General features: G+C 43.7%; 2 protein-coding genes across 9 annotated transcripts in view; one reads left to right on the forward strand and one right to left on the reverse strand.

Annotated features, from left to right (window-relative positions):
* The first annotated feature begins 73 nt into the window (after window positions 1–73).
* TUBD1 (tubulin delta 1) lies at window positions 74–5,519 on the forward strand. Of its 5 annotated transcripts, XM_088066171.1 has the most exons (10): window positions 88–167; window positions 470–611; window positions 1,021–1,215; window positions 1,510–1,657; window positions 1,844–2,060; window positions 2,580–2,811; window positions 3,474–3,638; window positions 4,291–4,422; window positions 4,915–5,098; window positions 5,188–5,519. In XM_088066171.1, the coding sequence occupies exons 3-10, from the start codon at window positions 1,044–1,046 to the stop codon at window positions 5,288–5,290; spliced, it is 1,353 nt and encodes a 450-aa protein (XP_087922297.1). In that variant the 5' UTR covers window positions 88–167; window positions 470–611; window positions 1,021–1,043; the 3' UTR covers window positions 5,291–5,519. The 5 variants fall into 5 exon arrangements, with proteins under 5 accessions (XP_087922298.1, XP_087922297.1, XP_005525761.2 ...); XM_088066172.1 differs by lacking the exon at window positions 470–611 and having other exon boundaries at window positions 74–167; XM_005525704.3 differs by lacking the exons at window positions 88–167; window positions 470–611 and adding an exon at window positions 174–401.
* Window positions 5,520–14,638: 9,119 nt separating this feature from the next.
* The window catches only part of VMP1 (vacuole membrane protein 1), a 59,362-nt gene continuing 47,116 nt past the window's right edge, over window positions 14,639–26,884 (reverse strand). For all 4 annotated transcript variants that reach the window (XM_014255107.2, XM_005525708.3, XM_088066111.1 and 1 more), the window contains 3 exons: window positions 26,051–26,112; window positions 16,662–16,764; window positions 14,639–15,458 (listed from right to left, as the gene is read on the reverse strand). In XM_014255107.2, coding sequence (XP_014110582.1) covers window positions 15,315–15,458; window positions 16,662–16,764; window positions 26,051–26,112 — 309 coding nt within the window. In that variant the 3' untranslated portion in view covers window positions 14,639–15,314. The remainder of the gene's footprint in view (window positions 15,459–16,661; window positions 16,765–26,050; window positions 26,113–26,884) is intronic.

Below are 26,884 nucleotides of genomic sequence, written 5' to 3' on the forward strand. Positions count from 1 at the left end.
CCCCTCACCCGGCGCGGCGCCTGCGCAGAGCCCACGGTGAAGCCGCGCGGGCGGCGCGTGCGCAGAGGGAGCCACGAAGCCGCCGCGGGCGGGAGCGCCGGGCCCGGCTGCCCGGAGCGCGCTCTGCGCCTGCGCCAGGCGGGCCGTTCGAAGGTGCCGGGGATGAGGTGAGCCCTGAGAGGCCGCCGCGGCCGAAACCGGGACCCGGACCGAGATCGGGACCTCAGGACGGGCTGTTGAGGAGAAAGGCTCGGGGACGGAGCTCGGGACCGAGGGGCGTGAGAGCGGACAGCACTGGGAACATGGCGGTGTTCCCTGAGGGAGAGAGCGGCCCTGAGGGAGCTTCAGTGGCCGCGGGGACCCGAGCGGGGCTCCCCGCGGAGAGAATCGGGCACGGGAGGGTCGGTATCGTACGCTTTGGACGTGATCCTTTCCTGACAATAGTTCACATATTTATTTTCTGCGGGAGGAGTAACTCGGTCTCCTAGCGACGCCCGGCTTGGCCCGACGCGGGCTGGGGGCAGCGCTGGAATCGGGCCCGGGAGCGGCAATGAGCTCGCACCTGCCTGCAGAACGCGTTACAGACACGGGCAGCGATCCAAGGAATGCTGGTACAGGAGTGCTGCGGCACGGCTGGGATGGGAGTGGGGAACAGCAGCCCAGAATAACCAAGAGAGTTTAAAAAAATTGACCTTGTTTCTGTGAAAGAATAGAAAAGTGAGAAAGCAGAGCTGCTGTCAAATGCTGAGTGGGGGAAATATGTCAAAACATACCAGGATGGAGTCAAACACTGCTCTGTGTGGTGGAAGCAAGGGGAATTCTCCAGGGAATCCTTTTGTCACCTCAGTGGGCTCTGGCATCAGGCCTGGTGCAGTTCACAATTGGAAAATAGCTACGTTTTTGAACTGGCTTAAGATTTCCAATTTTGCATTCTGGTCCTGTAACTCTTGAGTTATAATTACTTGTTCCCATCCTGCTTTACCAAGCAAATTTGAGAAAATAAATACTTTTCTTTCTCAGGTTTAAATATCAAGTGAATAAGGATGTCAATTGTCACAGTGCAGCTTGGGCAGTGTGGGAACCAGACTGGGCACGAGGTGTTCAGTGCTCTCTGCAGTGACATCCGTGGCACCCATGGGCTGTGTTCCAAGAAGGAGAACGAATCCTACCAAGATGCCTGCAAGGAACGGTTCTTCTGCGAGGAGGAGTCTGGAGGTACAGCTTTAAAGGGCTTTTTTCCCCTCTCAGGGTCTGATTTCAGCACACAGAAACATCAAGTGATTTATTTCATGAAAGATCAGTGCTCTCTGGTGTTCAGATTTGGTTTTGGCGCAATAAATGGTTCAGCGGAAATCAGGGCACGGCCAGGTCCTTTCTCTATTGTCCCATTAATAGTTTGGCTGAAGTGGGTGGGAGGGATAACCTTGGGATATTGTATCCATCCAAGCTCATCCATCCCACCTACATAATTAACACGTTTTCCCCAATTTTGTTTTCCTTCCTGTGCAGTACCTGTTGCTCGGGCTGTGCTTGTTGACATGGAGCCCAAAGTGATCAGCCAGACCTTATCCATGGCTGCCAGGTCTGGCCTCTGGAGATACAACAGCCACTCACACTTCTGCCAGAAGCAAGGATCTGGGAACAACTGGGCCAATGGGTAGGAACAGCTGCCTCAAGCTTCCATGAGGGAATTCTGGAGGCTGATGAGCTGCTCAGACTCCCTAGCAGTGGTAATACAGCAGCTGTGGGAGTTAAAGTAAAATTTGCTTTGTAAATAACTTCACCTTTCTGCTTTTATTTGGATGCACCCTGCCCTGTCTTGCTGTTTTGTGTTACCCCACAGTTACTCTGTTCATGGGCCCAGACACAAAGAAGCAATCATGAATCTGGTGCAGAAAGAAGCAGAGAAATGTGACCGACTCGGGGGATTTTTCACGATCATGAGTATGGCTGGGGGCACAGGATCAGGCCTAGGAGCATTTGTGACCCAGTGTTTGAGAGATGCTTTTCCAACCTCATTCATACTGAACCACGTGATCTGGCCCTATGGCACTGGGGAGGTGAATGTCATATTGCTTTTTAGTATATAATAAGTTTACATAGAATTTGTAAGTTTATAATCACTGGTTAGTTTTAAACAAAACACCTACAACAGAAATAAACTAGAAAATGGGTACATTGTACACTGAAAAGGTTCAAGTGACTCAGTATCACAGCTAAAGAATTTTCACCAAAAACTCTTGATAATTTAAGTTCTGAAGGGATACAGATTCTCAAGAAGCTCTGTATATAACTAGAAATCTCCTGATGTGCTCTTATCCAGCATTATAATCAGTTCCCAGGCAGATCTGGTTCCAGCATGTTTGTATGGAGAGAGATGGATAACCTGATTCTCACAGGTCTTGCCCTCTTTCCATGAAAAGGCTCTCAGCTCCTGACCTCACTCTGCACTCTGACAAAGAAAATGAATCACTTCCTAAATCATAACTGAGGAAACAGCAGGAGCCAGAGGATTATAAACTAAAAAGAGATTGAGTTGTTTGACTCTTCTTTGTGTGTGATTTTTTGTTTGCTTCCAGGTCATTGTTCAAAACTACAACTCTGTTTTGACTCTGTCACATCTGTACCACTCATCAGATGCCCTTCTTGTCCATGAGAATGATGTCATCCACAAGATCTGTGCCCAGCTGATGAATATCAAACAGATTTCCTTCAGGGATGTCAATCAAGTCATTGCTCACCAGCTGGGCAGTGTTTTCCAGCCCACTCACACAGCAGGAGGGGGCTCGGGCTACAGCAGAAACCCATTAGGTACCAAACCAAACATCCACACACCTTTCTGGAGTCAGTTCAGCTGGGAGTGGAAGTTTTTCAGTCTCCAAATATCAAGTATTTGGATACATCCCAAGTTTTAAGACAGGAAAAGACCAATTTAGAAGTTCAATCCCCATGTTGTAGCAGAGTCAAACCCTGACTTCTTTTATTCTTTACCAAAAGAACCCTGTTTCTCCTTTTTCAAGTGATCACAGACACCCTTGTGCCTGAATACATTTCAGAGGAGATTTGTGCAGGGCAGTAATTTTGTACCGAGTTTCACATTTTACTTTGGGTTAGAAGTTTGCATGAACTGAAACAAACTGAGAGTTTGGAGTTTTGCTCTAGCAGAAGAGGTGAGCAGACAACTGGGTGGCAACATACAGCAGACTAACATTTGAACCTTGAAAGAATTAGAGAAAATTGCTTGTAAAATTAAACTTCCACATCTGTCTGGAGTGCAGAGAGGGTCCTTGAGATTTTGATCTAAACTGCAAAATAAAAGCTACTAACAGCCTGTATAGAGCTCAGTAATATACAGCAAGTTTGTATGGCTTTGAAATTGCTACATCTCTGAACACTCCTCACTCTTCTCCCATTGCAGCTGCCCTGTGCAGTATCTTTGTCAAACATGTGCAGCTGTTGATTTCTCTTTCCAGGAGATTTAATGGAGACATTGGTCCCACATCCCGAGTTCAGGGTGCTGGGCCTGCGGAACATCCCCCAGGTGCCTGAGACCTCCCTGGCTTACAGCACCTTCAGCTGGCCTGGCCTCATCAAACACCTGAGGCAGATGCTCATTGCTAATGCTCAAATGGAGGAAGGTAAATACCACTCACCTTCAGTCCCCATCACCCTTTAAACATTTATTTGTACAGATGGAATAAAGCTGGATGTTTCGTGGAGCTCACAGTTCAGAAAAGAGCTGCTGCCCTCAGCAGGAATTTGCCCCCATAAAAACCAGTTGCTCCTTTCACCATTCCCTCAGCTGTCACAGCAGCTCCCAGATCGCTCCTGGTCTGCTTCCAGACATCTCAGTTAATTATAACTACTGAAAATACACAAACCAAACCAACAGTTTCTGACTGTGCGCTTAATTTACATAACTCATTTGGAACATTCCTTGCATGGTGAACTCTGCTTTTTCTTTTTACACCTTCTACCCATAAAAATCAGGCTCAGCTCTCCCATGTAATTTACATGGAGAATTCAGTTACAGCTCCCAGTTATGCAAGGAATGGGCTGGAGGCTTGCTAAGTATAGAAGCAGGTATCCATTTTCTCTGACAGTGAATGCCAGGCAAATCCTGCTGGATTAGCAGTGGTTTTCTCTGGGAATTGTGTGATTGCTGCTTCATTCATGTGCAGCAGCTCCAAACTCCAGTGTGGTCTCAGTTTGGGGCACAGTGATAGTTCCCATCTGCATCTTCACAAAACATTCACTTGCCTTTCTATCTCTTTTTCCCAAATCCCAAAGGTATTGATTGGCAAGTACGACCACCACAGCCAGGCTCCTCCACCCCCTCCACAAACAAACCCCTGCACTTCAACACTTCCATTGCCAACCTGGTGATCCTGAGAGGAAAAGATGTGCATGGCGTAGACTTGGGTAAGAGAGAGGAGCACAGCACCTCAGGGGCTCTGGTTTCACATCTCACTGCTGTATTTGCCACCAGATCTGATGCAAGTGGAAACATCCCAAGACCACACATTTGACTCCTAAGGTTGCTATTCCCTCTAGAAACATTTTACTGTCCAAGGCCATGTTGTCTAATTGCTTAGGGCTGTTGTGTTTTACTTCTGAGTTTGCTGAAGCACTTCAGGGAAGGAGGAAGAGACTCAAGTCTGTATATCTGGAATTCTTGGCTATAATGTCTGAAAATACATTTAGCTGTTTCTGGAGTGATGAGCATTTCTGGCAGCTGAAATATTCACACCAGTTTGCTAGATAATACAAGGAATCTGTTTGAAAGTTGTATTTTCAACAGGCGCCCACTCTGCAGATATTTTCCCAGGCCTGAACTGATCTGACAGCATTGATTAGGCCACACAGGGATCAAGTCTGGGTTTTGTCCAAAGGGCTTTCCTGTTTCTCCTACAGGAAGTTTCCAAGATCCCTCATTATACACATCATGGCTAAACCCTCAGGATGCTTTTAATGCATGGAAAACACCCAGAGCATTTAACAAGTATGAAAAGTCTGCTTCTTTGGTCAGCAACAGCCAGTTCCTGCTGAAACCTCTTGACAACATCGTAGGAAAAGCTTGGAATATGTTTGCTTCCAAGTAAGTGAAAATAATTATGCTGGTACTTCACTAATAATTGCCAATATCTTCCCTGATTTCTAATGTCTGACCCATTCTTCAACACACAGAGCTTACCTTCACCAGTACACAAAGTTTGGAATCCAAGAGGAAGATTTCCTGGACTGCTTCACAACCCTGGAACAAGTTATCTCCAGTTACACCAATCTGTGATTGATTTCTTTGTTTAAATGGTCTGAAGTAGAGATTTTCTGAAAGAACCAAGCTGGAAAACCTTCCATCAACTTCCTGAAGTATGTAAACAATTGTGCTGGAATTATTTTTCAGTCTTAAGAGCAGAGTGTCTGTGTGTGTGTGTTTGAATAGCAAGAACTGAATCTGAATATATTCATATATTCATAGTATTCTTATTTAATATATCTAATAAATGCCAATTTTTCAATACTTTTGCTATATACTGTAGCTATATCCTTTTCTGACCATTTCATTAAGCACTCCTGTTTTTCTCCAAGTTATAAATTAATTAACTTGCTAATTATCTAAACATATTTGTGATGAGGATGGCTGGTAGATTGCAGATGTAAGAACTTAGAATTTGATATAATAAGTACAATACATTTTACAATTTCCAAAGTCAGTTTAAGAACTTGGCTCTTTTTTGCACAAATTTTACCACGACCACAAGGTGGTGCCCTGGGAAGCTGCAGCTCCCTCCTGGCAGGAGAAGGGATGGAATGAATTGGGAAGGCACCCACTGAATTAAAATAAAATAAAAGAGTACGGTAGAATTAAAGATTACCTTGTAACACTGAGCTCTCTTCTGCCTCTGTTAGCTTTTCATTAATGGTAGGGAGAGCTTTGGGAATTCTTGCCATTCCCTGCCCCATATCACACTGTTCTCCCACAGAAATAATCCCACAGGCCAAAAATTCAAAGAGTTGAATCACTCTCAAGGACTTTTCCCTTGACAAATGGACAAATTTCACAGTGCACCTTCATGTTTTCGTGCCATTTCATTCAAAAGATGGCAGCTCAGAGCTCGGGCCCACTCTGGCCAGAAGAGATTTTCTGCTGTGTTTCTGCCACTTTCAACCATTGTCTAATTTGGGTATTTTCACAGAAGAAACTGCAGGAAAGATTGCACAAGAAGTTCAGACAAACAGCACAGGCAAGTCGAGTTTGCAGGAACAAAGGGTCAGGAAAGGAGACCATGGTGAGCTTCTCCCTCCTCCAAAAGGCACAGGATGTTCAGCAACACAGAAATAAATTCCCCTGGTGTTTTCAACAGATCCCAAACAGAATTTCCAGTATCGGAAATGAGAATAGGTAACTCCATGAAAACATGGCCAAGTCCCAGGAATGCTTTTCCTCCTCATTTCACAGAACAGGTAAAAGGGTTTTTCAAAAGGCTAAGGACAGGTAAGTTCCCTGAGGAACAGGGAAGAGAGCACTGGGTCATTGTAGGGCTGTAGCAATAAATAACTATTGCAGAAATAACCTTATGTTATCTCTCTGTATTCATAGTTCTGAGCATGAAGCAAACACAGCAGGTGCTCAGTGCACCTATGAGTGATAGGTGATTTTCTTTTTATATTTATTTGTATTTATGATATTTATTATTTATTTATGGCCCTTGTTTGGTTGATGGCAGAATTTCTGCCATGTCAGGAACACAGCACACACATGTCTAACCCCAAAGCAAAATTTCAAATTTTAGCTGTTGTAATCCCTTACTGCTCTGGAGCAGGGGCTGACAGGAATTGTTTTAGGCATCTCTAAGCTTCTTCCTGTGAATGTTTTTCAGTCCTGAAATTCTCACACCCTTTCCCAAACCAAGCCTTCATTTTTTTAATCTATGATGGGATTCCTTTATTTTTTCCCCAGGATGTGGAGAGGGTCAAAGTGACAGGAAGTGAACAGCCACTATCAAATAATCATCACCTCCAATTACATTAAAAGCTGGAGGAGTAGTTCTTTATGTAATTGATAAAATTAATTATGTAAATAGAGCCTGGAAGAAGGCCTTTATTTCATTAACAATTACAATTAAAGAGGTAGATCAAAGGTCAGCACAAAGCCGTGGCTCAGAGACAGGAACAGCAGAATCAGTGGCCTTGACCTTGCTTGTTGTAGGCAAAGTCCCCACAGGATGTCCATAAACCCAGGAACAATGCTCCAAATCTCACTATTGTTTGTTGGAATGGACAGGTGCAGCTCACTTGGAAGTTGATTCAAGAACTCCAACTATAGCAGACATTTCATGAATAGGAGAACATTTATTTAACCACAAAAAAAAACAAAACAAAACAAACCCTGACCCCCAAAAAACAACCCACAAACAGAGCTAAATAAAACAAACTCACCAAAATTAAAAATAACCTTCAATAACCAAAAATGTTTTAAACACAGTAGGTGTTTGGCAATGTAGCTACAGATACAATTTATTTATTTGGGCATAAATAGGTATTGGTGTTTTTAACGTTGGACTCAATATCAGCACAGGAAGGATGGAAATATGTAAGAGAAAAAAAATCTGTGGTTCCCACAACAACTAGGGTTTAATGCATGATTATTCAAATTACCAGTTGAAATACTACTGAGAAACACTAAGGTACAAAAGCGCCTTGAATGAATAATTCACTTCTTTCTGCATTTGTTAATACATTTAGTATGGATAAATATTATTAAATGATAGCCCAAACATCCAAAGGGAAATAGGACCAAGTGTACTTGAAAGAAATCTGCTTTTTGCTGGACACCACTTTAAAAACTGCATAAGAGGAATCAGGAAATTGATTCATGGATCCAATATAGCACAAAAAACTTCCAAAAGGAACTGAGCTGCTGCCTTCCCTCAAGGGCAGCCCAGACAGAGCTTTTCCAAGGCAGCAAATTCCCCCGGAGCTTCCTGCTCCAGCTCTGCCCACGCTCCAGAGGCACAGCCCGGACACTGGGGCAGCTTTTAACGGCCTGCAAGTGGAACTGAAAATGCTGAATTTGAACCATGGAGCCTTTCCGGCTCTTTCAGTGCAACCGGGGCTCACAATGGTCCCTTCTGAGCTCGCATTGTGGGAATCCTGTCCCTGCAGACCCGGCCACTTCCCCTGCCCGGGTGGGGCAGGACTCAGCCCCCGCCCTGGAGCAGCACAACCCTGCTTAACCCTTTCCAGGAGCTGCAATAAAGAAATATTCCTGCCAGCCACAGGGAAAAGGTGGAAACGGCCCCAGAGAAGAGATTGGAGAAACTGCTCCTTAGAAAATAAAGACAATTTTTAGACTAAAGCTGCTCCATGATAAAGATCATGGAAGAAATGTAAATTTTAACCCCATGTTCACACAAGCCTGAGAAATATGAAACAGTGGCTCCTAAGATAGTCACACTTATCTGTGTCAATTAGGTACTAGAAACCTTCTTGTCTTAAAACCAAACTGAAAAATCCCAAATGTTCCACTGTAAGATAGAAAAATTAGTAAACTGAGCATGTTCTCTAGGCCAAAATTCCTATTTTAAAAGTAAAACCACTAAGTGGACAAAATAAAATAAGCCACTGGTTAAACCATAACCAAAAAAAAAGACAGAAAAACATTGCTTGAGCTTTTGTTTCACTGGTTGTATGTGAGGAGAAAAGAGCCCAGTGTTGGATTTGCACTGAAATGGGTGAGTTCTGCAAAAATGATTATTGTACATTATTGCTTACATGGACAATGTCATGTTTACTTAAGGCTTACAAAAACACACTCCAGTTGCCTGAGGATGGTAACTGTGGGCAGATGGCAGGATTGAATTTGAACTTGTGCCCAGCTGTGTCCAAGATGTAATGGATCATTTACAGGAGCACATCAGGGGAGCTGAGCCCACATGGGAAGTGGCCTCATCCCACAGGCTGAAGGTGGAATCAAATCCTGCCTGGCAAGGGCAGCTGTGGCTGCTCCCTGGAATCTCCTCGCTGAGGATGGTGAGAGCTGGGCACTAATTCAGAGCTCCTGCTTTCCAGAAGGCCTGGAACAATCCTGAGCTCGGGGCTCCACCTTTCCATGAAGTGCTTGCTGCTGGCTAGCCTGGCCTTCTGCCACTGGCAAAGGAAACACCGACAAGTTTCCTCCCCACCCCACTTTGGGCAACTCCAGCCTGTGTTGGCTGACTGGGAGTCCCTGAAGTCAGCAGTTGTGTTTATGCAGTGATTTGAAGGTGGGAATCTTTCTTTTATAGGCTGAATTTTGGTGAAGAAACCAAATGCAACTGATGAAACAGTCAAAACCAGAAATCCGGCAATGAAAAACCAAAAATCCAATTAAATACTCTGCTACTGAGAAGAAATTCTATTCCCTTCCACCAGCCACTAGCTCAGGGTTTCACATTATTTTCCTTTATAAAGATTTAGTCAAGCTTTCCCTGAAACCCGGTATTTTCAGGTAAGTATTTTTACATAAAAAACAGACACAAACCTGAAGTGTGCTGTGAAAGGAGAGCTCACTCTTCAGTGAGACGAGGAAGGAAACCTCAGCACGTGGGGTCCTGGTCAAGCTGAACAGAACTGCAGGGAACAGGCTTGAACTTGGCCAAAAATGGCTCCACAGAGAGGGCAGAGAGGGATCCAAGGCACGAGGGAGGGGACAGCAGTGACAGTCTCAAGCAAGGGTTCTCAGGCTCTTAAACAACACTTAAACCCTTTCCTTCTTCCCTGAACTGGGAGGATGTCTCAGTCACAGCTGGAATCTGTTGCCAGAGGTTGCCTCACTTACCCCACAAACACCTGGCTCCTCCTGGGCAGCCACAGGCTCCGGGGCTGCACTGGGGTTTGCCACAGGCAGAAGTGGGAGAGACACTTTGTACACAAATTAAAGGAGGCAACAGAATTAAAATCACCACTTGCAGTAGCAAAATATTGCTTTGAAAATGTTTTTGGCATCCATTAGTTGGAAGTCAAGTAAATACCGGCTTCAGGCATCTTTAATGTTTCTTCCTTGCTGCTCCCCACCTCGAGCCTTACACAACACCCAGGAATGCACTGCCTGTGTCACAAGAGGTCAGCTGGGCTGAGGAGAGACCTACAAATCCAGGAATCTGAGAAATGAAATGTGTTGTTATGAAAATATCCTAAATATTAAGAGTTCTCCAGAAAACAGCTGCAGCGAAGCAGGCACTGAGAGCAGAGGTTTCCAACCAGCCCAGAGAGGTTTTGTGACCATGGTGGGGTTTGCACGATGCTGTAAATATGAATATGTGTTTTCTCTCTGAGACAGAGAAATGCTGAGCACAGAAACTTGTGTTTTCCCATCAAAGGATGGAAAAATCCTAATAACCTTTCTGAGGAAAGCCACAGTCCCTCAAAGTGAGAGCCTTGACCAAGGTATTGATGTTTTAATCAGCAGCACCTCCTGCAAGAGGAGAGGTTCTGCAGGAGGTTCTCTCCTGGCAGCACAGAAGCAAAGAGGCACCACAAGGTCATTTCCTGAGGATACGAGCAGCTTTGGGCTCTTTGGAGAATTTCTTACAGGTGATACCAAAGTCACCAGAGTCACCAAGGCACTTTCGAGGCTCAGCAGAGCCGTTTCCAGGAGCCGGGTGTGGCCGCTATCAGAGCACGAACAATCCCCGAGCTGGCAGCTCCTCTCTCGCCTTGCAGCAGCCAAGAGCCGCCGGTTTCCTCATTGCCACAGCCCGGGCAGCTTCGGGAACAGCCCAGCCATCAACTGGGAGCCACTGCCCTGGAACACGGGAGATGCCACACTCCCCCCGAGCTCAGCAGCTCTTCAAACAGCTCGACAGAAAGGTGACCTTTGGTTTAATGCACTGCTCTTTGACTCATTCCAGAGATGATAATAATAATAAATTAATAAAACCTCAGCACAACAAAGGGCAGTGCTAAAGCAAACTAAACCCAAGCCAGGCTCATTCCACAGGTTCAGGTTTGCACCTTTGTTTCGCCACACCTGGACACCACCAGCAGTGAATGGCTGTGGCCTCAACAGCCTCTTCACTCGTAACTCAAATGTGGTAAAAAACACCTTTTTCAACCAAAATACCAGTTTTTTTCCTGAATTCTTACCGCATTCCAAGCAGTCACTAAGTGCAGGGCTCTCCCCGTTTGGTGGGAGGTGACATAACAGCGGTGACTTCGTGTTTGAGCTCCATCCCCTCTTGTGAGACCCAGGTTGTTTCAGCCTCTCCCTCTGCCACCTCTGCCAGAACAATGTTCTGCTGCCTTTCTCGGAGCCCGAGTGGATGCACCAATGAACAAGTGAAATGTTTGAACAAACCCAGGCCAGCATTTCACACCCTCCATCAGCCACTTCAATTAGCAAAGTCACAGTGGCCTCAGTTTTTCACATAATCCTTCTTGAAATGACTTTGCAAGAGCACATGCAAATATTTCCCTCCTGTCTGAAGGCATCAGAGGTGTTTCAGAGAAGGAAATTGCTCCACTCCCCTGTGCCGAGGTCAGTGATCCAGCACTGCTCCACCTGCCCAGCAGGATCCCCTCCCACTCCACCAGCTGCTGTAGTCTGGAGAGAGCTGGGTGAAGTACTCACTGTTTTACTGCTTTTCCTTCTCCTCCAAAAAAACAAATTTACAGCAAAAAAAGCATAATTTTAAATCTCAGAAGAGTAATTTCAATTACGTTATCTATAATTACATTCAGCCTTTTAACTGCTGATTACAAAGTATTTTTTAACTTTGTGCTTGAAAGAAAAACGATTATTTTTACCTCCAAAGAACACACCCAACCCCCACTTATCTTTACACCTGCCATCAATTTTGTTCACTAATATTTATATTTCTGCTTGATAATCAGGGAAACATCCAGAGCATTTTGCTTACACTTAGCAGTGCCTGCAGCGAGAGGGAGGCCGATTCTAACAAATCCAATAATGAAGCCCAAAAGCACAGCAGGGAAAGACTTTGTGCAACAGCATCAAGCCACTGTCAAGTGTTAGTGACAAGTATCTTTTAGCAGGAACAGGCAGCTGGGGGAGCTCTGAGGGAGCTGCTTGAACAGAAACACAGCGTGACGCTGGCACGGGGAGGAGAACTCCAGGACAGGGAGCAGCAGCTTTCCTGACTCGTGATGGATGTGAGGCTGGAACTGGACGGTTTGACCTGACCTGGCTCACGGTGACCTGAGCTCTGCTGGGGCACTGCCACCTCTCAGTGCCCTGACCTCCTTTCACAGATAATGAGACTAAAAAAAACCTCTGTCACATTACAGTCATTAGTTGTTTTTACAGGGATGTTACTTCTGTGTGTTTTCAGTCATTCCCAGGGGAAAAAAAACAACAAACAAGATACTTTTATTTAGTGTCTAACTGCAAGAAACAGCAGCTAAAAGTAGGAATTTGTGCCAAGATTGTTCCTCTTGCAAGAGCTCCCTTTGGATTTGTCCCTAACACACTGAACTGACTGATTCCAATGTGTAATGAAGATAGGGGCAACAAAAGGAAACTCTGGGTTAAGGGAGCAAAATCCATGTTTTCAGGTCAAATGCTAAAGACTGAATCTCTCTGAAGGCACAAAATCCAACTGCTGAATTATCTTCTGTGTTCACACTGAAGAATGTTTGGGACAGCAAATGTCACAGTGTTACCAGGACAGTTCAATACAGAGAATGGAAACAATCCAGCTGAAATAAACACTGGGAAACGATATTTCTTTGTTTATTTAAGCAAACATAAAACTATCCATTGCAAATCTCATCAGGTTTGTGTCACTTTTGTTTCTATTATTAGGGTTTTTTTACCTTTTACCAAGTCTTATCTCCCAGGTAGAAGCAGGTAGAATGATCACTTCCTTCTTTAAATAGCATTAGAAAGCCTCAAAATAACAGCAGAGCTTATTGGAATGGACACATGGAAACACAAGCTGAAGAACAATATAGATATATGTATTTCACACTATAAATATGTAAACATATTGAACCAAAACTAGGAGAAAGCTTTCAATTTTCCTTGTGCTTTTCCAGCAGGCAAGAGGCAGAATTTTAAGGAGACCTCTAAAGCATTTAGAAAGGGTCAGTTTATTGGCTCAGGCTCTAGGAAAAAGGGATTTTTCTCTTTCAGTTCTTGCAGTGTCCTGATTCCAACCTGAGAGCACACAGGGATCCCAGCATGGCATCAATTCTATCCCCTCCCAGAAGTGTGAGAGGTTAGGAAATACCTGTGTCCCTCAGGTGACAAATTTGGGTACCAAAAAGCTGCCACTAGAAGAGGGGAGAGCAGCCAAGGGCTGTCACTGATCCAGTGTCCTGAGGGGAAATGGAACTCTGAGGTGATCCTTTACCAAGTGCAACACTGAGGCTCTGCATGCTGAGAAGGTGAAGTTCCAAACACAGCTGTGGGGTTTGGAATTGTACCAGAACAAGTTCTTTGTGACATTACAGTCAAAGGCCGCATTCAGGCCAAAAAATGGTAAGATTTAGTAAATACTGTTCACCTTTTAAAAATCACCAGGAGCAGCTGAACGGCCTTTGTGCTTTAAACTCCCTCGTACCAACTCCTGCGCTGGGACTTTCAGATCTTGGAATTGAATCTGTTGGAGCAAATCCTGCCCAGTCATTCCCAGCACTGCCTCAAGTTCCCTGTGAAGCCAAAGAGAATCGGTACAAACCTCACCCTGCCCAGGGGAAGCGTTAGGAGGGCTTTGTTCTGCAGGACCGTGGCACTCGGAGCTCGTTCCCAGCCCTACCACAGACACTGATGGAAACAGCTGGGGATGGATGAGGAACGCTCAGATGAGAGATACCAAAATGTCAGACAGCCTACCGACTGTTGTTGCCATGAGATCCAACAGTCAACATCAGTCTGATAAGCTATCCGACAGGATGGTACAGCCATGGCATGGCACGACGCTGGCAACACAACAGGCTCCACCAGAGCTCACCTGCCTCCAGCCCTGCCCAACCTGGCCCAAGGAACAGCCTAAGCTCAGCTCAGCCAGCTCCTGAGAATGCTAATTAGGAAGGCAAATTAACTCTTGGTGCTTCCCCCCCCAGGATAAAAATAAAGAACAATTGTTGACAAGTGATTAGAGGAATGCAGGTACAGCAGCAGTGGGGATTGGTGCACTAAGGAGGGAAAAGAGCCATTTTAGTATCAACTCTGTTCCTGTACATCACAACTGGCACATGTAACAGGTCTCACTTCAAAAGCATGGGGTTAAAGGTTCTCTAAAATTCTCTGCACCATTACTGGGTAGACACAAAACCTGCTTTCATCTGGAATCTGAACTTTTCCCTCTCTTCTCCACTGCCCACAATTCTGGGCTCAGGGGCAAACACCCGAGCAAAATTTAGGATAACCAATCGTGTTTTCTATTTAACCTATTTATCTCTATTTAACCTATTTAAGCAGTGACTGTGCTTCAAGCAAGGCATGGCCTTCCTCCTCCCTTTGCTAAGCAAGAAGTTCTGAAGAAAAAAGAACAAAAAAAGAACAAAACAAAAAAAAAGAACAGAGGGTTTGAGCACCATTAGTGCAGGAAGGATGAGCAAACATGCACAGAGCATCCGAAAGTGAGAGAGGAAAAGAAACAGCTTTAAAAGACTGACACAAGAAATTCTGGAATGATCATAAGATGACTTTATAAAGTTTTTATCTTAACTTCATTCTAAATATACAGAATAAAAAATGTTGGCTTCAGCATTTTGACATCAACCATCTCTGCTAACATCATGAAGTTGGAGAGGGTGGCTTTTCCAGCGTGCAATGCAATGGGACACTGGGAATTCAGACGGAACAGCCTTACCATGAGGGACATGCAACAGTTTGTACCCGACCTGTACTCAGTTATTTACATTTTCATGGTCTTGAAACTTATGGAAAAAGCAAACCAGCCACCCTTGAAAAGAAAACGTTACCCTCAGGTCAGTCTGAACTTAAATCAGAAGATGGAGAGTATTAAATCATCAGTTTTGGAAGTAATTTGGATGGACAACATTTGTGTTAAACTCCATTTAACATCCCATTGTCCATCCTGTAAAACACCACCCAGACTCGTGAAGCATTTACACCTTACCGTAACATTTATAAGTTTGTCAATGAAACCGTTGTTCTAATATCCAAATTACTTTCAAAATGAGACAAAAAAAAAAAAACCAAACTTGTTAAGAGTTGAAAATCGATGTTAAAAAATTTTTCCCCCCTTTTGAATAATGCTGATTTTTAAACATATGAAAAGATGTGTCATTTCTCGTGTCTGCCAAAACCCATCCTGAGGGGTTTTTTCCCATTTTTTCCAAGCTCATTTGGTTTTTTCTTCTGAGTACATCTTCTGTTGCAGTCGCTTGGCATAGCTCTGGGCCATGGAGTTGATTATAGATAAGATAAAATAACAAACCATGACAATCACCAATTTTTCAAATATCCAGGATAGCCAGTTTTCCCCCTGAAGAGACAAAACAGAAGGAGGAGAATGAAGATTAGTGGACAGGACAATGAAGAGTTCTGGGTGAAAGGGAAAAGCCTGACCGTGTCTTTATTCTGCAATTAATCGAATTAGAAGCAGGAACCAAATGAGCTGACAGATTCTTGCAGGTCCCTTGAAAGACAATGCAGGAGGGGCTGCCAAATCCCTCATCATTCCCAGTGTGATTTATCTGGATCATTCCCGAAGTGATTTATTATTCCCAGGAGTTTGGGCTTCGCTAACAATTACTGGAGTTCAGTATTAGCAGCCCCTGCCTGTCACGTTCCTCGCAAATAAAACAATCAGGTGGTTGCTTAACAATGTGGATTTTTCCCTGAACTGCCTTTTCTGGGTTATCTCCCCATTCGGATCCCACTCTTTGGTGTCCCTGAAGTTCTGCCTCAGGGGTCGCTTCCAGCGTTTTTGCCGGGAATTCTCACGTTGTGCTTTTTGTCAAAGGAGGGCAGCAACGCTCTGCTCACAAATCCCCGAACATTTCCTGGCTCCTGCCAGAGCCTCCCCAGCTCCGGCTCTTTTGTGCTGAGAACCGGGCAAAGGGACATTTCCAATAGCTGCAAGTACTGCACGTGAAATGTGACTCGGATTCACGGATTTTATCTCAAAATGCCTCAGCAGCCTAAAGAATTTCATGTCAGAGCTGCTCTGTCCCACTGAAAATTCAGGGTAAGTTTTTAAGAATACTTTTTTAAAATTTTTAACTGCTTTTTTTCTGTATCAAAGGACACTTCTGCCCCATGTACCTGCTCCAAATACTGCAATTTCTTTTCCTTTCCAAGACTAAAGTCTTGGGGATTTTATTTCCCTTACTGTCCACTGAGCCACAGATGCCACTGGCTCTGAAGCATCGGTGCTGCCCGGTTTGTTCCCATTTCACAAGGAAAGGCAACTTTTTTCTCCTTATATTTAACTTTCCAAAGAGGCAGCCAATGCAGAGGGCAAGACAAGCCACCGGGTTTGATTTATACTTTCATTTATTCTCCAAAGGATTTAAATGCAGTAGCATACAATTAATACTTAATTCCCAGGTTGCTTTTAAAATGAGAATTTTATCTATTCCCTGGGTCAGTGGAGATGAGAATGACGAGTTACGTTTGTAAAAGCCACAAGTGTAAGACAGGCAGGGAAGAGAAAAGTGAGCCTGGGAGGCAAAGGGAGTCTTACCTGTGGTACAGCACTGTCGGATTTGTGGTGAAGTTTTATCCTCTGAGCTTCCAAATATTCTTGAAATGGCTTCTGAAGAGAAGGACCTATACTCGGAATAGCACTGATGGAAAGTTCATCCCAGAGAACAAGACAAAATAGGGGAGAAAAAAACAAAAAACATTTTTTTTTTTAAACTTACCACTTTACCTAATCAGAACAAAGTTCAAGCTGAGCCTCCGCTCAGCAGAGAACTTGAAGCTACTCGAGAAAACAGAAACCCTCGAAATAAACCACATTTCATCTTTTGATCTGATACTTCGGGAGGGATGCATTTCCCCAGATCCTCAAAAAGTGCTTAAAAAGAAAAGTATTTCTGAGCAAGGCAGCGCTGGGAAGAGAGGAGGAAGCCGGGAACGGAGCATTTCCTGGGAGGCAGCAGCGCTGAGAACCCAATGAATGACTTCGGAGAAGTCCCACATTTATCAGCGGCAGTTCCTGCAAGAACTGGTTTGAACCGATTAATGAGGAAATGGCTGGGGCTTGTCTCATCCCTCGGTTAAAAAAGAAACTGCTCGCCCCAAGCCTCGCCCCTCTCCCGCTCGGAGCCGGCCCCTCTGCCCAGCCAAGTCCTTTTTAGGACAATTCCTGCGTCATCCCTTCCCAAAAAGAATGCGGGAGCGATCCTGGAGCGCCTCCCCCGAGCCGGGGGGAACAAAGGAACAAAGGAGCGGCTCCGAGCCCTGCCCGGCCCGGGCCCGGCTCTCGGGGCTCGCACAAAGCTCCCCCGAACCCCCTCGGTGCCACCCCGCAGGACACCCCAAACCCTGCCACATGTCACAACCCTTCAAACACAAACCCGAAATGATCGGCAGCAGCCCCACGGCCTGAGCTCCGTGGGGAGAACATTCCCGAAGTTGGATTCACCCCATTCTAACTCAGCCAGGGGCTTCTGAAGTGCAAAGAGAAGGGAGATTCTGATTTTTTGTTTGTTTTTAAAGAAATCACTTTGGTCCTTCTATGTTAAAAAATTCACCTGAATGTTGATTATTCTGTTTTATTATATCCACTACTCCTGCTGCTGCTCCAGGGAGGGCTTAGTAAGACCCTCCAGACCCGAGATACACCAGGAGTACATCCAAGGAGTTGTACAATTGTCCATCCTCCAGCAGCTCAACCCATTCCCCTCAGCCTCCTCATCTGACACCGTATTCCCTTTTCCAGGCCGAAGCCCAATTAAAAAATAACAGCTTTCTAATTTTAGGGATTTATGAAAAGCACGAAACAAAGTGTCTCATTGTCCTCCAGTAAATCTATTTATTTCCTCCATGGCCGGGGGCAAAGGGAGGGTTTTTTGAACCCATTTCCCAGCAAAAGGTCGCTTCCCCCGTGATTCACTGGCTGAGGAAATTCAGTGCCCGGACTGGTAAAAATTCTGGGAAAAAACAACAACAACCTGTGGAGTCCAAAGCACGTCCCTTATCCATTTTACAGGAGATGTGTCAATGTTCCAGAGGATTCCTGGTGTTCCAGAGGTGGCTCAGCAATGATTATTCCTGGGAAAAGCTCTCCCAGGGAGCGCGGTGCGAGTCACGCTCGCAATATGAGCGACATTTTGAGGTTTCTTTTCTTTCTCAAACAATTCTTGGGAGCCCTGAAGAGCGACTGTAAGGTAATGGTTTACTTTTGAACTTCTGCATGATTATGAAATGAGGAATATTTAAATGATGAGGGATCAATGATTAACAGGGTGGTGTTCGAATGACTCCGCTCCTCACCGAAAACTGAACTCCGTCAGTCCCCAAATTGAATTAAACCCAGAACAAAGACATAAAACCCAAGTTCAGAGACTTGAGGAGCTCCTGGTGCACCAAAACAATATTTCAAAAATTTTCTCACTAAATAATTCACTTTTTATTTCCTTTTCTGGGCATGACTATTAGTTAAGTGCACAAAATTAATTTTATCAAAGCAATTTTGAAGAACTGCAAGATCCTAAATGCAAGGAGCTCAGCTCCTATTTTTTCTACATTTGTAAAGACTTTAATTCTGAAAAAAATGTGCACAGATTTAAAGAAGGAGCAAAAAAAGCAGAGGAAAACCTAAAAAATCAGGAATCCACATGCAATTCTTGAAATCCCATCAAAGTGTTAATTAATGGTGCTTTTTTGAATAAAATCATTTAATCACCTGGTTATGTGCCACTTGATATCCAAAGGCATAATCTTAAATCTATAAATCTTTAAAATAATTTAATGTAATTAGAATTAAGGGAGAGTTTTGTGTCCCTGCAAACCTCAGAGATCCCTCGGTGCTGGTCCCAGGAGCAGGGGGGAAATTGGGGATGAATTTTGTGGGATTTGCATCACAATTCCTGCACTCAGCACCTCCAAAAAACCGCAAATTTCCCAGGACTGGAGGAGGAAGATGCTGGAAGATAAACCCCGAATAATCCAAACTCAATCCCCTTCCTTCGGGAATCAAACCCATTGTCTTTCCAATCGAGAATGTGGAAGGAGAAATTCTGATTCAGAATTTGTTTGATTCAGAAGTTGTTTTAGAAACTCTTAACATTAAATACTAAATTTTCTTTTGGATTCATTCTGATTTTTTGCTAAATTTCGATGTTTCACAGGGAGCTGAAACTGAGAACAAGCTTCCCAAAATTGCAGTAGCCTTTGGTAATCCTAAATTCACTAAAATCATAATATTTCAGTCAAAACCATGATTTCCATTCTAATACTACAACAGAAACACCCATTAAAAATTTGGATTCACTGGAAAAACACTCTTTGTGCCTGTTTTCAGAACAATTACCTGATATTTGTAATTAAACAGATGCACTTTTTACAGCTACAATTTCTATCTAAAAGACAAATTCTAAAGCTCTTTTCCAATAAATAAAACAAAACTCCCCATCTGTTTGAAGCACCACATGACAGAGATCCAGCAAAGTTGCTCAAGGATTATTTTAAAAATTTAAAATTTAAAAATTCAAAATCACACCAAGAACCTGCAGAGTCTGGCTCCAAAAACTCCCAGCCCAGTTACAGCAAATCTGTGTTTAAATTTATTAATTTGCTTTTCCAAGAACAATTGTCAACAGTTACACCTCAAATGTCTTTCACTGGTCATTAAATGATTTTTGGGAAACTTTAAATCTGTTTAACAGAACCTTTGGAACTACAGAAAGATTTTTCTCAAAGGCACCAGGATGAAGCATCAAACCCAGAGGAGAAAAAAATTCTATTTTCCCTGGGCCAGCTTACAAAAATTAGGAAGTTATTTGATATTCCAGTCATCTGAGTTTTTACTAATATTAAAAATACTTATTTATAACTATTTAATGATGGTATTTGCACTTCTGAAAGGCATCATTTTCATTTTACAAGGTCTTTAGGAGCTCTTGAGTGACTGAAATCTCTCAGCCTGTGCTTTGAGAGGTTGGGAACACTCAAGGAATTAATTCTGCTAAATCCTGAAGTACAGATCTCTGGCCCCTCCCTGTCATTGCACCAATATCTCACAAAAAATTGGTCATGCCATAAATTAGGAAATAAAATTCCCATTTTATTAAATCACACGTGGATATTTGTTCACTTGTCCAGAGAGAAATGTTAGAATTCACAAGTGTTTTCTGAAAAAAAGAAGCTGCCACTGTAGACTCAAATTTTGGGAATAAAACCATGGGATTTTTCATGAATGAAGATTTGAAAGTTTATGGAAGTTTCCCATTTATTAGAGGCCTTGAACACCAAGTGATGCTGAAGCAGCTGATTAATAACCATGAGCTGTTCTTAAACTGATCCTGATGGAAATCAAAGATGTGAATGAGAACCTCAGCTCAGACAGCCCCAAGTCTGAGCCCTGGGAATAACTGGGATCCACCCCCGTGGGATGCTCAGGAAACTGGGATCACTGGGGGAGAGGGGGCACAAATACAGGAGTTAATTTAATTTAATTTAATTTAATCACGGAAATTCTAACCTGGAGGGAAAGCAGAGCTCTGTGGGGGAACAGAAGGTGCAAACAAGGCTGGACACACCTGGGGAAGGTGATGCAATATTGAGTCACAGCCCCACTTTATGGATAATCCCTCCAATATTCACAATATCCCTCAGCTTGGAAAATCCCTTTCCCTCAGACACACTCGGGGCAAACACCAGCAGGTTTTGGCCAGATTCAGTTTTTGGGGCTGAAACAGCCAGAGAAAAACATCCTTTGGGAAATGGCACCACAATTCCAAATGAAGACAACAGGACACAGGAGCAGCAAACCCCGGTGGGTTTGACACTGCCCAAGCCAGGGATTATCTCCTGCTGCAGAAAAGGGAGGGAAGTGGCACTGAAGGATCCCACAAAGAAAGGAATGGGCTCCTCCCTATCCACACCTTCAACTCATTTCAAATAATTTATTTCAATTAGATTATTGACAGCCAGGCCAGAGGGGGAAGGCAAAGGCTTTCACCTTCCCAACATTTATGGAAAACATTAAATAATCCCACCAACACCAATTGTATGAGATCCCCATTTCTCCATTCCCCTATAAGAACACAAGAAAAATCCATCCTGCAGCTCCAAAGCAATAAAACATTTAGGAACAGGAACTGAATTTTAGTGTTTTAGTATTTAGGGTATTTTAGCCACCCCTCCCTCAGAAGTTTCACTCCAGCAAGGTGGTATTGACTTCTTTGGAAGTCAGATATTTTAAAAACCACTGAAAAATAGATTCCAGTGGAAATATTTTTATGCCACTGGCCAATTAGCAAAGCTGATTTCATTTGCATAACGTGTCCCTTGCTCAACAGGGCACCTTTCTTCCTGTGAGCCCTGTGAGCCTTCAATGGTTAATCTTTTTCCAGACAGTGATCTAAACTGGCTCAACGGTTAGTATTTTAATGAGCTGTCATTTCCTGTGCTGATAAAGATTCTCACAGTATTTAAACCATCCACTTCCCTGAGGCTCCACCACCAGCAGGACCTTGCAGTGACTCAGAGGGGCTCAGCCTGAGTCTGACTCAGCCCTGGAAGCTGGGGCTGCCCAAAACCTGCCTTAAGCTTAGGGAAACCTGGGGCTGGGGCTGCTCAAAGCCTGGGTTAGGCTCAGGGAAACCTAGGGCTGCCAAAACCTGAATCCTGGGAGCTGAGAGTGACCAAAACTTGAATCCTGGGAGTTGGGTCTGACCAAAGCCTGAATCCTGGGAGTTGGGACTGACCAAAACCTGAATCCTGGGAGTTGAGGCTTCCCAAAGCTGGACCCAGCTCCCTTTCCAGCCAAACCTGGGCTCCCCAGCCCCTGAGGAGCAACCAGAGCCCCCAGCTCCCAGCACCACCCTCGGCCTCAGCACAGCTCTGGAGCTGAGCTGTTTTCTGTGCCCACAGCTCTGAAGTCGCAGAAAATAAGTCTGGTTTATGGTCAGGGTCAACAGGAAGGTTTTGGGATTAAAAGGCTCCTTGGCAGCTTCATTTGCTTTATGAGATGAGGAAAGGAAAGATCTTGGTGGAGGTTACAAAGCTGAAATGGGCCCAGGTTTGACGTGGTTTCCACCTGAGCCACGCTCCAATGCCCAGGCAGTCCAGGAGGCTCCAGGGCTTTCTTCCTTGGGACATTCTGTAATGTTAAGTCAATGCTTTCAAAATTAGGAATTGCAACATCTCTGACCTGCCGTCCTTAGCTCTGCTCACTGCTGCTCTTTGGAACGAAACTTCTGCTTGCTTTTTAAAGATTCTTTTTTTGTTGTTGTTTTTAACTCAATTTTGGGAAAAAAACCCTTGCTTATTCAGAGTTAAATCCTTCAAGCCTTTTGCAAATAAACTCTTCTAATTCTGTTGTGATCCACTGGAAGGCTTTCAACACCAAAGCTCCTCAAGTTTCAGCCCTGTCTGTGTCCCTTTCAGGGCACCAAAGCCATTTTTGGAGCTGCTCTCTTGTGCTCAGAACACGTCCCCCAGGTTTCTGATGGACCTGTGGCAGGAAGGTTGTTGGGTTTAGAACCAACAAGGGCAGAGGTGTTGGTTTAACCTTCCAAAATTGCTCCCAGGAGGTTGTGAAGCCACTGCTCAGCTCTTCCACCCCAGGACAAGATTTCTGGTTGTCCCTTTATCACTTCTTGCCTTGTGTTCTAAAGAAATAACCTCAACCTGTATTGTAAATTATTTTTGACTAAAAAAACCCCAACCATCTTTAAGCAAACTTTCCAGTTACCTCAGCCATCATGATCTCATTTGTGCTTTTTTGGTGAAAGGAACACCACGCTCCCTTTACCAGCATCAACTGAGATTAAGTTGTAAGCAAAGAATTATGGCACAAGAAATAGCAACAAACTGGTTTGTCCAGGCTTCCAGTACCTGTGACCAAAAAACTGCTTTTCTGTCAGCTGTGCAATCACTCTCAGTGCCCTGCAGAGCTGGGAAGAGTGGAAAGCTGTTCCACAAAAACCACTGGGTTAAGGACACTTCAGGAGCACTGCTATTTTTGGGTGCATTTTGCAGAGTTTGTTGGATTCTCAGAGGTTACACCCACGAGAAGGGACTTAAAAATCAAAATAGTAAAACCTCACTGGCTTCTGTTTTAACTCCAAATCAGTTTATTCACTCAGTAATTACCTGAGTCTTTTAGAAGTAACAAGGCAGAGAGGCTGTGGCTGCCTCATCCCTGAAGTGTCCCGGGCCAGGTGGATGGGGCTTGGAGCAGCCTGGAACAGTGGAAGGTGTGGGATGGGACTGGATGAGCTTTAGGATCCCTCCCAACCCCAACCATGCTGGGATTCTGATTTACAGGTAGGAATTCACTGTTTTTGCTGTAGGATCCACCCCTGGACCTGAGCACCTCTTGCAGGAACAACCCCAGAAACTCCAGCCCAGGAGTTCATCATTAACCACAGCCAGAGGGAATCTGTGCCAGCAGATTTTCTACTTAAAAAAAAGTTTTGTTTTATTTTTTTTCTTTTTCATTCTGACCATTTCCCACCAGAATGGATGGGCACAGTTTAGTGGATGCTGTGTGCTTTGAGAACTACTTCTTCAGTAGTTTTCTGGGAATTCTTAATCCACATTAAAACTGCCACTTCCCAGAAAGCATCATCCTGCTCTGAAGCACTTTGCAGGGTGTGACTTCACAAACAGCCCTGCAGCTGTAGGTAAAAAACAGGAATGGAAAGATGGAGCAGCCAAAAAACCCCAACAACACACACAATAATTAAATATTTGAATAAAATCAGCAATAAACTCTTGTTGGAGTGACAGAATCCAGAGCATCTTCCCTCACCAAAGCTCAGGGAGCACAGCCTGGGGGGAGCAGGATCCTCTCCCAGCACTGAGGCAGCAGCTCAGAGCAGGAGCTGGTGGAACAGGCTGGTAATTTCCAGCCCCAGTGACTTCCAGCACCTCTGGAAATCCTCCCCAGCTTGGATTTCCACCTCACACCAAACCCACTTCTCAAACCCACTTATCTCCCTCACTCCCAACAGGGTTTGTTGCCACCATTCACCCTCTGTTCTGCTTTTGTTCTTCCACCAAAAAATTCTACAAAAATTTAAATTTTTCTGTGAACAGCTTCTTAACTTCCTGCCGTGTTTTCTTTTCCATTTCCTTTTTTATTCAATTAATAGAAAAAGTATTTTATGATCTGTTTGTAATGGAGACCTACACAAAACTGTAAAATCAAATTAAATGATATTAAAGCAGCCTGGTTATGGCAGGCTCAGTGAAGGACCCAGCAGCATCCAGTGACAATAAAGAACAAGGTCTGCACATGAATCAGTTTTGCTTTTTGACTAAAAAAATCACAAAATTGTCAAGAAATTCTTCCTGGCTTATAAAATCAGATATTCTCAGACTTTATCTCACAACTTAATCTTTTGTCTAGGTTCCATTTATCCTGGATATCAGTATGTTCATTATTTTCAGCCATTGTGCTCAGATATTTCCTATTGTTTAAGAGCAACAGCCCAGACAAAGAAAGTCTAAAAGTCATTGTGGTGGATAGAATTTGATTAAAATAAAGTTACTGACCATTAAACAGAGCTCTGTTTTAATTCAATAATAGGGCTTTTAGAGCAAGGTATTGTTTAACATGTTTGAGGCTCCCCTCTAACAGAAATTGATGAGGTAATGCTGGAGACAGCTTGAGAAAAGTCAAGGATACCGGGACATTCCAAAAATCTCACTGTCTCCCAGGAACATTTTTTAACTCTGACATCAACCCTCCAATAAAACCTGAATCCAGCAGAGCTCCTGTGAATGCATTCAAAGTAATTCAATGCAAAATTATCTCCAAGACAGATGAAGTAGGAAAAATCTACTGGGTTTGGCTCCAAGCATCCACAGGAGAGTAAATCCTTGGAAATGTACCTGAGCTAGGGGCAGATCAAACTGTCTGGAGTGATTGATGCTGAGAAAAACTCAGGATGCTTAAAAGAAACCACATTTTTCTCTCTCCCTCCCTTTTTCAAAATAATGTTAATTTAGAACATTAAACAGTTATTAAGCAAAAAATTAATTTTGTGTTTTGGTACAGAGCAGAAGATCAGGAATAATAAAGCCAGGATTTGTTTCATCAGTGAAATGCCCTGCAAGGTTCTTCTGAGACTCCTTTTCTTTGTACAGCATCACTGCTTGGAGTTTTGTTTTAAAAGGAATTATTTCCAGACATTCCTCCCCATTAAACTTGTCTTGAGGTGTGTGGCTTTTATGTGAAAATAGTCATTACACTGTGGACAGCCAAACATCCATTTACCTCAGAGAAGAAACCTTGGAAAATCCAGAACACCTTAAAATTAATTTTATGGATTTATATTAGGTTGGATGAATTTTAGTTTAAAAAAACCCAAACCAAACTGTCTCAAAATCAGGACACTTTATCCCTTTCTACCGAATTTAACAGAATGGGGATCAAACCCCCCCCACCAAATTTCTCATTCTGATGTTTTATGAGAGATTTGATGTTGTAAATGTGTAAGGTACTTCCAGTTAAGGAGGATGTTTATTGTCAACCTGGAACGCTGCATAAAATCTCAGGTTTTTAATAAGGAATCACAGAATTCTGTGGGGTTTTTTTCCTATAAATATAATTTTCTACAAATGTTCTCATTTTTTGCCACAGGATCCCACTACACCACTGCAGAAAATCCAGGGCAAACATGCCATTTGCAGCTAGAAATGCAGGGATCTGTGAGTGGAAGAGCTGAATCTTGGTTTGGGGTGAAGGTTCAGTGCTGATCCCACAACCCTGAGCCTCGGGGCCAGCAAAATTTTCCAAGGCCTGGGGGAAGGAGCTGCAAGTGAGACCCAAACCCTGTGTGGGGCAAAGCCTGGAACAAAGCACAGCCTCAGCACATCCCAGCTGCCTCCTCCAGTATTTTTCCACTTAACGGGTGCAGGTATTAATTACTGAGCTGGGGAATTACTCACCCGATGAGGGCCACCATCTGCTCCACGATGTGTTTGCTGAAGGTGATAATAACGAAGAGTTTCTGTGGGAAGGAAAGAGCAGTCACAGAAAGCCCTAGGGAAGCACAGACACTGGGGGACACTTTGTGTTCCTTCCCAAACAGCTCCTCCCCAGCTTTCCCTCCTCTCCTCTTTAGTTTTCAACATTCTCCTCAAAAAAGAAAAAAGCTGTTCACTTTCTGCCTCTGTTTTCTCACAGTTTGCATTTCTTGCAGTGTTTCTGTAGCCTGGTGCTGCCCATTCTCATCCTCCCCAAACTCCCATTCCCAGGAGCTCAAGGTCATTTTACTCCATCAACAATGTTTGCATGGAAAAACAGCCAGAGAAATTCACAGCCCCTCACACAAACACGAGGCCTTCCAGATCAGAGGGGAAAAATAATGTGTGTTAGTCCCCTGATTCAGACAGAAACAACACAAAAATACTCAGTGAAGAACAAAGGAAGAGCCTTTGGGCACCTGTGAGACTGTGATAAAACAGAATAATCACAGTCCTAACCCTAAGCCAAAATGTATCCAAAAACTTCATAAAAACAACTTATCAGAGTACTATTAAATATAAAAATCTAACCTACCAAGTTTTGCTCCTAAATAGAAACCAAACCTGTAGCCGTGAAGCTAAAATTCCAAATATAATATTTAATCATATTAAAAATTATTAACATAGTTTAATAGTTTTTCAACCTTACAAGATAATTTTAACCTTTAACCCCAAGTCCATGATTTATCTGATGTAATTTTATAGAACAGAACCGCTCTTAATTTCTTACTAACCACAAATTCATTAACACTAGTT

This window comes from Pseudopodoces humilis, chromosome 23 (assembly GCF_049639895.1).
Source record: "Pseudopodoces humilis isolate 2021_Gansu_Grassland_sample_001 chromosome 23, ASM4963989v1, whole genome shotgun sequence".
In the NCBI taxonomy this organism is placed as follows: Eukaryota; Metazoa; Chordata; class Aves; order Passeriformes; family Paridae; genus Pseudopodoces; species Pseudopodoces humilis.